General features: G+C 45.0%; 1 protein-coding gene across 3 annotated transcripts; it reads right to left on the minus strand.

Moving 5' to 3' along the window:
* Window positions 1-2,775: 2,775 nt before the first annotated feature.
* Tagap (T-cell activation RhoGTPase activating protein) lies at window positions 2,776-11,773 on the minus strand. Of its 3 annotated transcripts, none has more exons than XM_003748695.6 (10): window positions 11,586-11,773; window positions 10,780-10,864; window positions 10,639-10,692; window positions 10,299-10,365; window positions 8,963-9,129; window positions 8,275-8,436; window positions 7,757-7,866; window positions 6,239-6,434; window positions 5,418-5,532; window positions 2,781-4,745 (listed from the first exon to the last, which is right to left on the minus strand). In XM_003748695.6, exons 2-10 carry the CDS (start codon window positions 10,804-10,806, stop codon window positions 3,499-3,501), a joined length of 2,145 nt encoding a protein of 714 aa, XP_003748743.1. In that variant the 5' UTR covers window positions 10,807-10,864; window positions 11,586-11,773; the 3' UTR covers window positions 2,781-3,498. The 3 variants fall into 3 exon arrangements, with proteins under 3 accessions (NP_001296378.1, XP_003748743.1, XP_006227974.1); XM_006227912.5 differs by having other exon boundaries at window positions 10,776-10,864; window positions 11,586-11,760; NM_001309449.1 differs by lacking the exon at window positions 11,586-11,773 and having other exon boundaries at window positions 2,776-4,745; window positions 10,780-10,806.
* Window positions 11,774-12,891: the final 1,118 nt, after the last annotated feature.

A 12,891-nucleotide genomic window follows, 5' to 3' on the forward strand; every position in this document is an offset into this window, starting at 1 on the left:
TTTAATGGGAGCTCTAGATCTGAACCCAGGTCCTCAGGCTTGTGCAACAAGCATTTCTGCTCACCGAGCCTTCTCTCTACTCCCCGTATTAAACCTGCATTCTGGGGCACAGAAAACACAGCGTCTCATCCACATTCAAGATATCGCCAAGTGAGCCATTGTCATCTCTAGCGTGCTGTGTACACTTTGGCTGCTTCAGTATTTCTCCTTTTGCAAATGAAGAGTTAAAACCACAGAATTAAATTAATGAAGAGCCGACAGCTATCTGAGATCTGATCTGATGTGGCCTCATGCGTGGTTGATTGGAGGAAAGCATGTATTGGCAGCTCTCCCAACGAGATTACGATTTTAAGTGTGCATTAATATAAACAGTGTTAGACATTCTCACCCCCAGCATTTCCAAGCACTGTGGCCAGTAGCTATTTCTTGGTACATTAATGTTGCAAGACCAAGCTGCTGACTCAACTACTGTGGGACCCACCATTGTGCCGTGTGCTTATTGGGTTTGAGTTTTAAGCAATTGTTCTTGCCTCTAGCAAGCATTCCCAATTTTGGTAAATTTCCCGAAGCCAACATATCTAGGTCAGATTCAGTTTATTTAAGTCCTGGGGTCAGGGACAGTGTGTGCTTTGGAAAATAAGTACAGTACATTGCATGCCACCCTCCTGCCCATGCCCTCTTTATAGGAGGGAAGAAAACTTCTTAGGAACACTAAGGTTGACCGTTTGTGTCCAATAGGAGTGTGGAACGAGCCTTGCTAACACCCCAGTCTCCGACTTCCAGTCTGCAGAACCATGGGCAAGGCATTGCTGCTCTTTACTGTCTCCTTTCCGCTACGGCATGGCTGTGGCAGCTCCACAAATGGACAGACATGGAAACAGAATTAGGAAATCCAGGTTGGAAACATCAGTGGGCCACATATCTACAAGTGAGTCCCACATCATGTGACATTTGAAATGGCCACCGTAACTTCTCTCCTTACTGGTCAAAGAAAGACACAGTATGACAAGAATGACACACACTTTACCACAAGGTACTGTGGGTATCTGACAATAAACTGGATGGGGGTTCCAGTCTCACTGTCACTTTTTAAAATATAGGCAATTAGCCAGGCATGACAGTGCATGTCTTTAACCCCAGCACTTGGAAAGCTGGAGAGCTCTGTGAGGTCGAAGTCAGTCTGGTCTACATGGTGAGTTTCAGGCTACACAGAGAAACCCTGTCTTAAATAAAATTAAATAATTAGGCATTTGAGGAGGGTTTTCAAGACCTGAGGAAGGATCTTATGGAGGTCAACTCACTAGTAAAGTGGGAATACATCTAAAACTTTTCAGTTTTTCCTCTTGGTTAGCCACTGCAGGCAATGCTCTGGTTCTCATTAGCAAGTTACTAAGAGACAGTTTAATGTGGCCTGTAATTGTAGCACTCAGCAGGCTGAGGCAAGAAGATTTCACATTCCAGGACTGTTTGGGCAACAGGGAAATCCTCTCTCAAATAAATTTATATATATTATATTTATATATGTATGTATAAACTGTCATTTTCTATCTATCTAATCAATTATATCCATCCATCTATCATTATTCATCATCTATGTATTCATTACCATCCATTCATCCATCCATCCATCCATCCATCCATCCATCCATCCATCTTTCATTTGTGTGTCTCACTAGGAACCTGGTGGGAGATAAGTTTCCCCCCAATTCTGAGTCAGTGTGGTGCCTGGCTCATGGTAGGTAGTAAGTCATGTCTGTCAGGGGTCAGCTCTAAGAAAGGGTTGCTCTTACTAGCTTACCAGTTAGAGGGGGATGGCCTGCCCTTTAAGATTGACTTATTGTTGGTGCTTACTAGAGCATAAAAAGATTTCCCTTTATTTTATGTATTATGCTTTGCCTGTGTGTATGCAAGTTCACCACAGGGATGCCTGGAGAGTAGAAGAGGCTCTCAGATTCCCTGGAACTGAAGTTACAGATGGTCATGAGGAATCATGTAGTGCTGGGAACACCAAACCCAGGTCCTTGGTATGAAAAACAAGTGCTCTTAACTGCCACACACCCCCCTTTAAGTTTTTTTTTTCTTTTTTGAGATGGGTTTCTCTATGTAGCCCAGGCTGGCCTGGAACTTGTTCTATGGACCAGGCTGGCCTCTAGCTCAGAGATTCCCCCTACTTCTGCTTTCTAAGTGCTGGGATTAAAGTCATGGGCCGCCACCACCTGGTTTATTAGAGTTATTAATGTTATTTTTGATCATGATGCCTGGGCAACCCAATTTACAACTTGACTAAGCAAATGCTCAGTAAATCACCTCTGAGGAAGAACCAGGTGTACACAGTGTTTTATAAAAATGGATGTAATTAGAAAGACGGGTGCCCTGCATTTTAAAATATTTAGATAAACATACTGGCCCTGGAGTAGTAAAATTCTAATATCACAAACTTTTTTCCTTATGGTTGCTAACAATAAAGGAGATTGGACATCACAAAAGCAAGGCATGCAAAGACATTGGAAGTCTACTTCAGTCACGTGGAAACATTACATGTGCCAGATTATCCCATGTCCTGTAGTTTTTTTCTGTCTCTTGAATGACTGCTTACTCAAAAGAGTGGCTCAAATCCCCAGAGAACAGAGACTACATCTCCTGGGCACCAGCTCCCTGAGGTATGTGTTGGCCTACAGTGAGTGTCTAGTGAACAGACACCGGCTGAGTGGACCAGTGTGTGGATAATGTTCTGGATGGACTTTTATTTGAGGCAAAGAATATAGCGTCAGCAAGTAATGAACTGTCTAAAGAAGGGGACAGTTTATTGTGAATAATAAATGAACTGCACTGAAGACTTATACAAGACTCCCCAGTGCATACGACATCACATACCTCCACACAGCCTCACAAGGCATCACTGAGCTGCAGAGGCTCAAAGTGCTCTGCGTGAGTTAATACTGACAGAACGCATTTCCACCGCGCCACTCACATTCCGTTACATGATTGAAAAACCTTCGCCCAGCGCGGCTGACAGCTCACACACCGAGTACAGTCTTTCAGTCTGTTCTCTTCTATGATGCTGATTAGTTGTTATAAGCCTGCTTAGGGGAAGACGCATCAGAGGCGCAGACATTTCTGCCTACATGTGGCTCACAGAAAATGTGAACATGGGCATGACATTTGCTGTAATGTTAAAAGTAAAGATTCTTTGTCTATAGAAACAAGTGCCTGAGGACAAGAAAGCAGCATATGAAAAGTACAGAAGTGCATGCACATAACACCCTTTGTATCAAATACCTTGTATATAATACATTTTATACATTTACTACATATTGCACAAACCCTGTTACACACGGACACGATCTGGTGTCACTGTGAGAGCCATCCTCACAGAGGAGAGCTCCACATGACATTCTGAATGAGCTTATCTATGACTTTTTGGGAAACAGACTCGACAGGCAGTTCTCTGCAGCAGTATCCTCACATACAAGTTAGCCATGGTACACGGTCTCCTTCCTAAATGTAGGATTCTTTAGCACATCGGAGTTGGTCAACCTCAAAGACCAAGTGGCTGCGTTGCTGCCCAAGGTAGTCCAGCTTAGCCCTCTGCACGGACTCAGACACTGTCCTCAATCGATGTAGCTCAGATCTCCCCCGAGTTTCTACAGAGACATGGACAGTCTGACTCTGTGTCCAGTGCTCAGTCACGGAAGACGATCTGTGTCCACCAGGTATCCCTTCACTGAGCTCACCTTCATGGTGAGAAGGCACAGGGGGCACCGCCATGCTCTGCTTCAACATTCTTGCTCTCATACTCCCAACTGTCTGGCCACTGTAGGCTGTGAGTCCTGATGTGTGGTAATAAATGGCCTCTTCATAAGATGGTGGGCTTCCTGGCTTCCTCACATCAATGAACTGGAACGTGTTATCAACTGAGAGGGCCCAGGTTCCAGACAAGCTGGAGCCCAGATTTGTTTGGCTTTGGATTTCGGACTCATTTTCCCGGATGATTCTGCCGGCAAGCTGGCTCTCTTTCCTCAAGTCCTTCTGGAGCTGGTCTCTAGAGAAGTCTTTGGATTTCTCAGACCCAATGCTGGAGGTCCGGGGCAGCACTTTCTTGTGAGACGCAAAGGAAAATGACATGGAGTGCTTTCTAATTTCTCTCTGGGGCTTGGTCTTGTCCGTCTTTGTGGTGAAACTCTGGTGTCTGGTGAAGAAGTTTCTCTTGGGACAGGATGGAGAAGGCACAGGTGAGCTGTCCAAAGATTCCCCCGCGGAGAAGCTGGAGAAAGCTTTGTTTGCAGGTCCCTGTGGAGATGCTAAACCTTGGGTCAAGTTCTTTATCTTCAAATCCACTGGTCTCATGGGTTTGCCTTCAACTGCTGGGAAGACTTCCTCTGTAAAGGGATCTTCGGCTTCATTGCCTTCAGAACAGGAGGCTTCCTGGGGCAGAACGAAGCTGTCCTCGCTCCTCGTTAGCTTTTGCTTGGTTATCGGGCCCACGAAGCACTCTCGTGAGGGTGGCATGTTGGGTTCAGAGAAACGCCTGTCTTGCTGGCCAATGGAGCTTTTCAGCCTGGCTACCATGCTGACACTGGATTCTGAGCTCGACTCACAGGTGTTCCGGGGCCCCCGGGTATCCATGCCAGCCACTGTGGTAGAGGGACCCTCCAACTGCCTGCAGGGAGAGGCAACTCCATTCGCGGGCTCTACATCCGGGTCATTGCTGTCATAGGCTGAGTCGTTCTGCAGAGTCGACACGTCTGGGGAAAGTTAAGGAAGAGTTGAACATTCTGCCCAGGCTCTCTTAGCAACGGTATTTATTGCAGGCCACCCTATCCATGGTGCTTTGGTGGAAGTGTACTGGGGTTCCTTCTGACAATAAGCAGATTACACTGAAACTTTGCTTCTGTCGAAAATGGTCTTTAAATGTCAAGAAAGTGGGAAGATAAGGTGGAGGGAGAAGGAAGGGAAAGAGGAAGACGACAAGAATAATGTTCTCTAAGGTCTACTGGTCTGAATTCATGTCCGGTCCTTTGGAGAGCTCTTGTACAGGATCAAAGTCCATTTTGATGGACTCACATTCCAGTGCAGAGCTGGGATCTCCTTTCTCCAACCCATAGCTGAAGTTTACGTAGTAGAATCAAGAGTCATCCATGACTCAGAGTGAGAAGGAGAAAATACCAGATCGTTACAGACAGTGAGGCAGTGTCCGGTGCGTGCGTGCGTGCGTGCGTGCGTGCGTGCGTGCGTGCGTGCGGTGTAAATCTAACAGCAAGGCCTCTGTGGTTAGCAACTTCCTTACAGAATTCTGACCCATGAAGGCGAATCCTGCTTCTAATACCAGGGAGGCTTCCCATCACTACACGGAGCTACACGGAGCACCTATGGCCGGCCCGAACTTCTCCCCAGACAAGTGACGGAATGTTCTGTACCTGAGCTGTCAGTGTGTTCCAGAGAGTCATCAGAAGTGATGCGGGGATGTGTCGGAATGTTCTCCCCAAATATTTCAAGGCAGTTGTCAATGAGGAATTCCACCAAGATCTTAACCTGAAAAAAAAAAAAAAGAAAAAGAAAATAAGCAGTTTGTCAGCTTAAGTGCATTCATAAAAAAGGTAAAAGGAATGAGGACATGTCAGGGTCAACTATGCAGGAAGTGGCAGAATTAAGACTACATACTTTCATGTGCCTGAAAAGCCCATTGGAATAATAAATACACTTTATTATTATATTTTCTGAGGTGTGCATTTTTTTTCAGAATTAAAAAAAACTTTGAAGTAACTACAATTTCTTTTTTTTTCCTTTTCTTTTCTTTCTTTCTTTCTTTCTTTCTTTCTTTTTTTTTTTTTGGAGCTGGGGACCGAACCCAGGGCCTTGCGCTTGCTAGGCAAGTGGTCTACCACTGAGCTAAATCCCCAACCCTAGTAACTACAATTTCATTTAAGGAAGTACTGGCCCAGATTTCTAGCTGAACAGGCAGAATGTGATACACAGAAGAACAAGAACAAAGTGTTTTTCCCAGTTGTGGGGGTAGTTCTGTGTCTGTTACTCTGGTCTGTCAGCCAGGACAGCATTTTGAGCTTCAGCAAATGCAGGTCTCTGTGACTGTGGAACCACGACAGAACATCCTGCAGTTTAGATCGCCACTGTGGTCCCTGAGTCATCTGAGAAACTCAAACCACAAGCACTGCAGTGCCTGGCTTTTACAGAGAGTAGGCTCCGTAACGGGGAGTTTCTCATACCGAGGCGGACTTACCTTATTGTTCAGGTCCCTCTGGGCCTGGAAGGACAGGCTCTGGTCATTCTTCAGTGTGAGCATGTTGGGTCCGATGCAGATGGCCAGGTTGCTGGAGTCCATCTTGTTGACCTCGGCGTTCTTGCTGATAAGGTGTAGCACGTAGACTAAGGTCCTGAGCAGAAGGAGGTTGGGCCGGGGGAGCCGATCAGCAACCCTGGAATAAAGTCACGTGGTTTTAGGATGGCCTCTCGAAAGGCTCCACCCAAACCAGACTTCCTTTAAAACGAGGAAGGTGCATTTTCACAAGAAACGTTGTGAAACGCTCATTCCTGGACTCCCCGTGGCTGGAGCAGACTCCAACAGTGCCCATCTTTATCACACACAGGAATGCTGACTGCGAATCAGAGCGTCTGACTGTCACAGGCCGCCTCACATTTTGGAAACAATTCTGTTTCGTCATTAAATAGCCGTGTCAGAATCCGTTCTGTTTCAAGCCCTGTAAGACTGGCTTTCTCACACCTTTTTAGATTGTAGTTTTCAAATGAAGATCACCTATTTTTATACTATCCCAAGGAGTCTTTAGAGAGAACTAACCTGTAAAAGCACATTTATAGCTAGAGGCAAGGCAGTACTTCAACACGAGCATTGCTCTACTGACAATAAATTGGATTCTTTATATTGGATATTTTAAAAAATGAAGCGAATCCGACACATGGGTCTTTTCATTTCTTAGTGCTATTTTTAGAAAAGACTTTTATGTGCAAGCAGAAACATGATAATTCTAGTATTCTGGGAGGAGGGCAAGGGCAGAAACCATCCTCTTTCTGGTAAATATTTCATGGAAAATACTTGGCTGTGGGGACAACTGTTGCATATTGATGAGCTTTTTAAGGGTGTGGCAAGAGTACTGGCATGTTCACAGAAGGCCTCCGGGGATTCTCGAGTAACGCACATGCCACACTTCCTACTTCAAATGCTAGCTCTCAGAATTTGACCTTTTTCTTTAAAAACTTTTTATTAACCATAAGAATGCAGTTTTCTGTGGAAATTTAGGGAACGAAACCATTTCTTTCAAGGTGTTCTGTGGTGCCATAAGGGTTTATAAGAGAACAGTGTCTGGCAAGACACCAGTTAATGACGTTAAGGATAACTCCAATCTTGTTGGCTAACCTGTGGTAAAGCATTCAGAAGTCTGAGTTCTTTTAAAACTACTCCCGTGTTTAGGTTCCCTCCCATCTTGGAATCTATGAGTATTGAAGTTTACTTTCTGATTTTTTTATAGGAATAAGCTTATTGGATATTTTCTTATTTATTTTACTTCCTGCTTTTTAAGAAGTGCTTTCTCTCATTTGGGTAGATCCGCTTCCTTTAAATACCCAGGGCCTTTTCTGGCTTCCATGATAGAAGCAGGCAAGCAGTTCCGCTCAGATTCCCTGGACTGCACAGTTTCTGCGAGGCAGGAATCCTGAAGCACTTGCACAGTTTTATAAAGGATAGAAGAGGGAGGCCTTGTTCCTACAGTGCCAGAGGACTTACTGCTTCAGGGCCTCGATCCTGTCCTCCTCACTGGGCTTCTCCAGGGCTCCCATCCAGTCCTCAAAGAGGTCACAGGAGAGCAGCTTCAGGGGGATTCCTCGGAGGAAGTCCTGGAGGGAGGAAAATGTGCACCCAAGTCACATTGCTGTATTTACTTCCTTTAGGGGCCTCTTCCAAACTCACACAATACTTAAGAACCCCCCAGTAGCCAGCATAGTAAGATGCACTGTTCCTAGGTAGGTGAAATTTGGTGAGACCAGATTTATGAATGGACTTGGCCATGGGGCAATCAAATAATCTTTTGAGAGAATCCCATGCCACCATTTCAGTTAAAACCTGGGGTCATTGCAACAGGTGTTTGTAAGAATAACTGAAAGGTTTAACTGAGGAAAAAAACTAAACTCCCAGACCTTCCTAGCTTTGCCTATCAGGGAGCAGTGCCAGGTCCAGGTCTCCTGATGAGTTTGTCAGCATGCCCTCAACAGGTCATGTGGTGCAAATGCCGCAGGCAGGCTCACCTTGAAGACCACAGCCAGGAGGTGCACAGGGAGCTGGTTCAGATTCACAGAGCCCCCACAGTTAAGCTCCTCCTTCAGCTCCTTGCGGGCTTTCTCGCTGGCTGCTTTCCTGAATATTCCTTCAGTTGAAGGACCTTTAAGGCAGAGGATGGTGAGGATGTCCTGCGGGAGCAGAAAACAGTCACTTGGAGACATCTACGCTGTTGCTGTGAAATCACGACAATCTGTAGGCTCCAGTTACAGGAGAGACTTACAAGCATACTGAAGCCAGAGCTACCAATGACACCTTTTTACCCTCTTTTCTCAGAGGTTGTAAACTGGGAAGGCATTAATTTTGCACATTTGAACATTATTTTGGGCCCCCTCTCTCCTCTCAAATGCTTCTGTAGAAGCACTGGTTTAACCCCACAGACATCCTCTGCTCCCTCTCTGATGAGTTTTTAGAAGTTACAAATGTTCCACCTTCTTCAATCCACAAGACAAAGGACTGAGGGAGGGACCATGGTTCAGAGTATATTGATGGATACAGACGGCAGATGGCTCTTCAGCCAGCAGACCGCTCCTCTGCTGCACTGGACAGCAGGGGCAGGCTTTCTTTGAAAGCCAATGTCCATCGTGTTCAGAATTTCCACAGACTTTTCTGGTCCCACAGGAAAAGGAGGTAGGTTTAGAGTCCACACACACCTACCTGGATGGGTCTAGGGAGTGTGTCATTCTCCTTACAGATGATTGACAAGGGTTGATCAAACAGCGACACTTTCAGCTCTGGTTCCAATGACCCAGAGAAGTCTGGTGAAGGAGAGAGCTTTCTCATGAGAGATGGCCAGGACAGCACTTTCTTTCTCTTCTTAACTTCTGTAGCCAAGGAAAAAATAAAGAGAGAACTCCATGTCAATAACAAGCCAAGATCCACATTAGAACATGGATGGCATTGGCTACATCATCCTACCTATAGCATGCTACGTTGAAAACAAAAGTTTTTTTAAAAAAAAATACAAACCAACAAACCCAGTGTTGAAAATTCTAGAAGGCCCAGGGCATGAACTGTGATCTAGAAATATCAACCCCAAAGCAACCACATTGTTGTCAGGGTAGCCAGTTTCCAAACATCAACATCAGTGTTCCTCAAAGGCCCCACCTTTCCTGTTTTTACGTTCACAGCTTTTAGCTACAGAAAACTAGCAAAATTTAAACGGCTTGTGGGTCAAAACCACCCATTTTAACGTATTCCTAATGACTACAAAGAACGTATTTCTGATTAATGGATATTATTTTAATTTATTTCTTTGAATGCGAAAGTTCCAGAGAGGAAGTGTTTTGCTTCCTTTCAAAGATCTTCTAGAAGATTCTGGGTAGGGGTGGCTGTTCAACTCCATCCCAGTACTTGCCACCGCTAGAGGGGGCTATATCACCCAGGGAACCCTGCAACCACCCACTCCCAGCTTCATTTAAGAAGCCAGTACGCAGTTCTCCAAGCAGGTTGCCACCAAGGCTTGACACTCTGCCAAGTATCCTACCATTTGCATATTTTGTGCCCTCAAGTAGAAGAAAGGCAAGAATGAGAGGTCCCATCTTGATACTTGGGAGGGGTGGTCAGATCTGATGTGTACCATAATGAAAAGTGTTATGAAAGATGGTAAGAAAGGTTGCCTGACTCTTTTGAGGTTGGAGATCAGCAATAGTTGCCTCACGGGCTCTTAGGTGCGGTCTCCACTAGAGAAGGAAGCAGCGGGTGGGAAGGGCAGTGTCTGTTTCTCCAATGTGTGCACGCGTCCATCCTCAAGGCTTATTTATAGGTTCTGAGACTTGGCAGACCTCTTGGAAACCCCCTGCAGAGCTGAGCACTGGCTACGGACAGAATCTTCTTTCCTACAGCTCTGCCCGTCTTAGTCAAGGGTTAATGTTCTGCGGTCTCTCAGAACACTTAGAAAACCAATTCTCAGTAAAGTAAAAGCCCTGTGGTTTTGCAAACCAAGAGCACTAGTTAGGCGCACAGGAGCGATCAGTATGTTTTCAAAACTCACCAATTAGCTGGCAAATGCTGTCTTCACTCTCACATGACGTCAGCAATGGAAGCACCTTGATATCGCCCTGAAAACACACATTTCATTTAAAATAGTGGCATCCGAAGACACCCCATCTTTCGCCACAAAATGCACATGCAGCCTTTTGCTCATCTTGAAAATTAAGTCAAATGCACGGATTCTGTATTTTATCTTCTGAGATCGACATTGTTTTGGAAGAGCTCAGTAGATGTGTTTAGTTTATAGTCACCCTGATAATTAAACAACCCAAACAAGAAACCAAAAAAGTCTTTTATCTAATTACAGTGCAAATAAAAAGTTTAAAACATTACTTTCTTACCTCTGACTGACATTCAATTAATGTGTCCATGTTGTTGGCATTAAGCGTTTTTGCCTGAAAGAGAGGGAGAAGGAACGTTAGTGAAGGTCCTCGTCCCTCGTCTGTGGACAAGAAGAACGAGCAGGGAAAGGACTCACGTACACCATCGAGACTGCTTATCAACTTCATTGGATTCGGGGCTGACAGTCCAAGGGGAATTTTCTCTACCTCGAGGCTTTGGTTCTGTCTACAATAAATCGTAAGTGAAAAGAGTTAGAAGATAGAATAACCAGTCCAGTCAAATTCAAATTTCAGAGTCAGTTTGGAAAACAAAAGAAAGACCCAGAGCTTAAAGCTACTGGATAGAAAAATTTTCACTTAAAACCAGGCTCCCACTAAGAAGCATCGTGAGAACCTCATCCAACGTTTCATTTGCCTCTTATTTTATCCAAGTGAAATAAAAATTCCTACGTTTCCATGAAATAAGATAAAAATCAGTCTTTCTTACTAAATGTCACCTATGACTAAGAACAGCCTCTGAGAAACTTATTCCTAAATTCTTTAAGCCAGACGTCTTTATTACTCTCAAACTTTGTTGTGTGTTACTAAGTTCCCATCAGGCGAGCCTAAATGCAAATTACAATAACTAAGACTCGTTTCTTTTGAGTGTTCATACATACTATATTAAAGGCTCTGCACTCTCCTGCAACCCAAGTAAGACAGAACTTTATTTCCAGGACACTATATACGGTATGCAGAAACAAAAGATAACATTTACGGAATCCCTAAACCCCCAAGCTGCAGCTTACACTCTGTCGCCAAGCATTCTGCATTCAGAGTCCTTCTAAGGCGACACATATTTCTCAGTAGAGCTGTTTTTAATAGCACTGGCCCTGGAGACTTCAGGGACCCAAGACCCTCAACCCACAATGTGTTTATGTTCTGTCCTGTTAATTTGAAGTACTTACCCAGCGAGGGTCTTCAGGCAGAGAGAGCTCTTTTTTTTACCTTTGGCCGACTGTGGAAAATGGGAGACACAACATGACACTCTGACCCTAAGAATCTACCCCCAGAGACAAGGCACGGGAGCCCTCAGCCTCATGTGCTGCACGTTATATGTGACGGGGGCGGGCAGGTGGAAACTCAGAATATTACTGGGGCCGGAAGGAACATCATGGGCTGTCACACAGAGAGAGCCAGCCAGAGACTGCTCCGCTCTCACTTCCTCATTCCTTTTAGGGTAGCACCGGTTCTTTCCGAGCCTGCTCCCCTAATTCCTACCCCCCCCCATTTCAAAGTAAAAATGTGTACAAACTACTAGTAGTGGAAACCGTGACATGTTAAACATAGGAGGTGAGGAGGCTCTGGTTAATGTCAAAGGTGGTGTGTGCAAATGAGAAATTTTATTATTCTGTGTGTAGTAAACATCATTTTCTTTCCTAATTGGTCGTGCCGGCCCACTCCCTGCTTTGGGTGTCCTGTTTGGGTGCTATTCCCTTTCACCACCATCCCCTCTGTCTATCAGGACTAGATATTAATGGCACATATAGGTGCAGGGTGTTGCTATAAAACCAGGACAGAGATGGAGGAATGACTTCCCCTCTTTGAAAATTACCCTTGAAAGCTGCATCAGTTTCTTTGGAACTAGGGGAATTGCCCACTGAGAAATTAATTTATTTCTCATGTAGAGAACCACGGCCCTAAGTTGATTGTGAAATAACACGGGCAGTCAGACGGGCCCAGCTGTGTTTGTTTTAGGATCAACAGCTTGGCAAAGTGGGGTAAAAGGGTCAATGTCAATGCCGTGGCATCTTTGGAAAATTGAAAAGAACGAAGTCGTTAGCAATGCAGGTGCTGTATTATACTGCATGTAAAATTGCCCTCCGTCCTGGCATCTTCTGTTACATCACCTCCTCTTCTTCCTCTGAGGGCAAATCAGGTCCCATGGACTATGGCTGTGAACATCCCACCAATTTGGATGTTTGGCTCTGCAGCTGAATTGTCTAAGATGTTATGTTTTTGGTGCTGGAGATTAAAACCTGCCCCTTAGAACACACTCTGCCTCCGAGCTGCACCCCAGTCCGGGATTGGTCTTGGGGTTCTCTAACGTCAAGGGCACTGTACTCTGGAGAAAGCTACCTCTCCTCACCAGGCAGAAGGCTCTTCCTCTGAGACGTGAAAATGGAACCCACTTTACAAGATTTTTCATCCTAATTCCGGTTCTCTCCTGAGATGTAGAGCTCTTAGACTTGGCATCAGAGACCCAGAGACACC

Source organism: Rattus norvegicus, chromosome 1, assembly GCF_036323735.1.
Source record: "Rattus norvegicus strain BN/NHsdMcwi chromosome 1, GRCr8, whole genome shotgun sequence".
In the NCBI taxonomy this organism is placed as follows: Eukaryota; Metazoa; Chordata; class Mammalia; order Rodentia; family Muridae; genus Rattus; species Rattus norvegicus.

Excerpts from the sequence above, each read along its gene's own strand:
- Tagap (NM_001309449.1), bottom strand. The coding sequence starts at position 10,806 with ATGAAGTTGATAAGCAGTCTCGATGGT. Across the intron at positions 9,130-10,298 it reads CAGCATTTGCCAGCTAATTG|AAGTTAAGAAGAGAAAGAAA; the intron begins GTGAGTTTTGAA and ends CCTTGGCTACAG. Across the intron at positions 5,533-6,238 it reads AGAGGGACCTGAACAATAAG|GTTAAGATCTTGGTGGAATT; the intron begins GTAAGTCCGCCT and ends TTTTTTTTTCAG.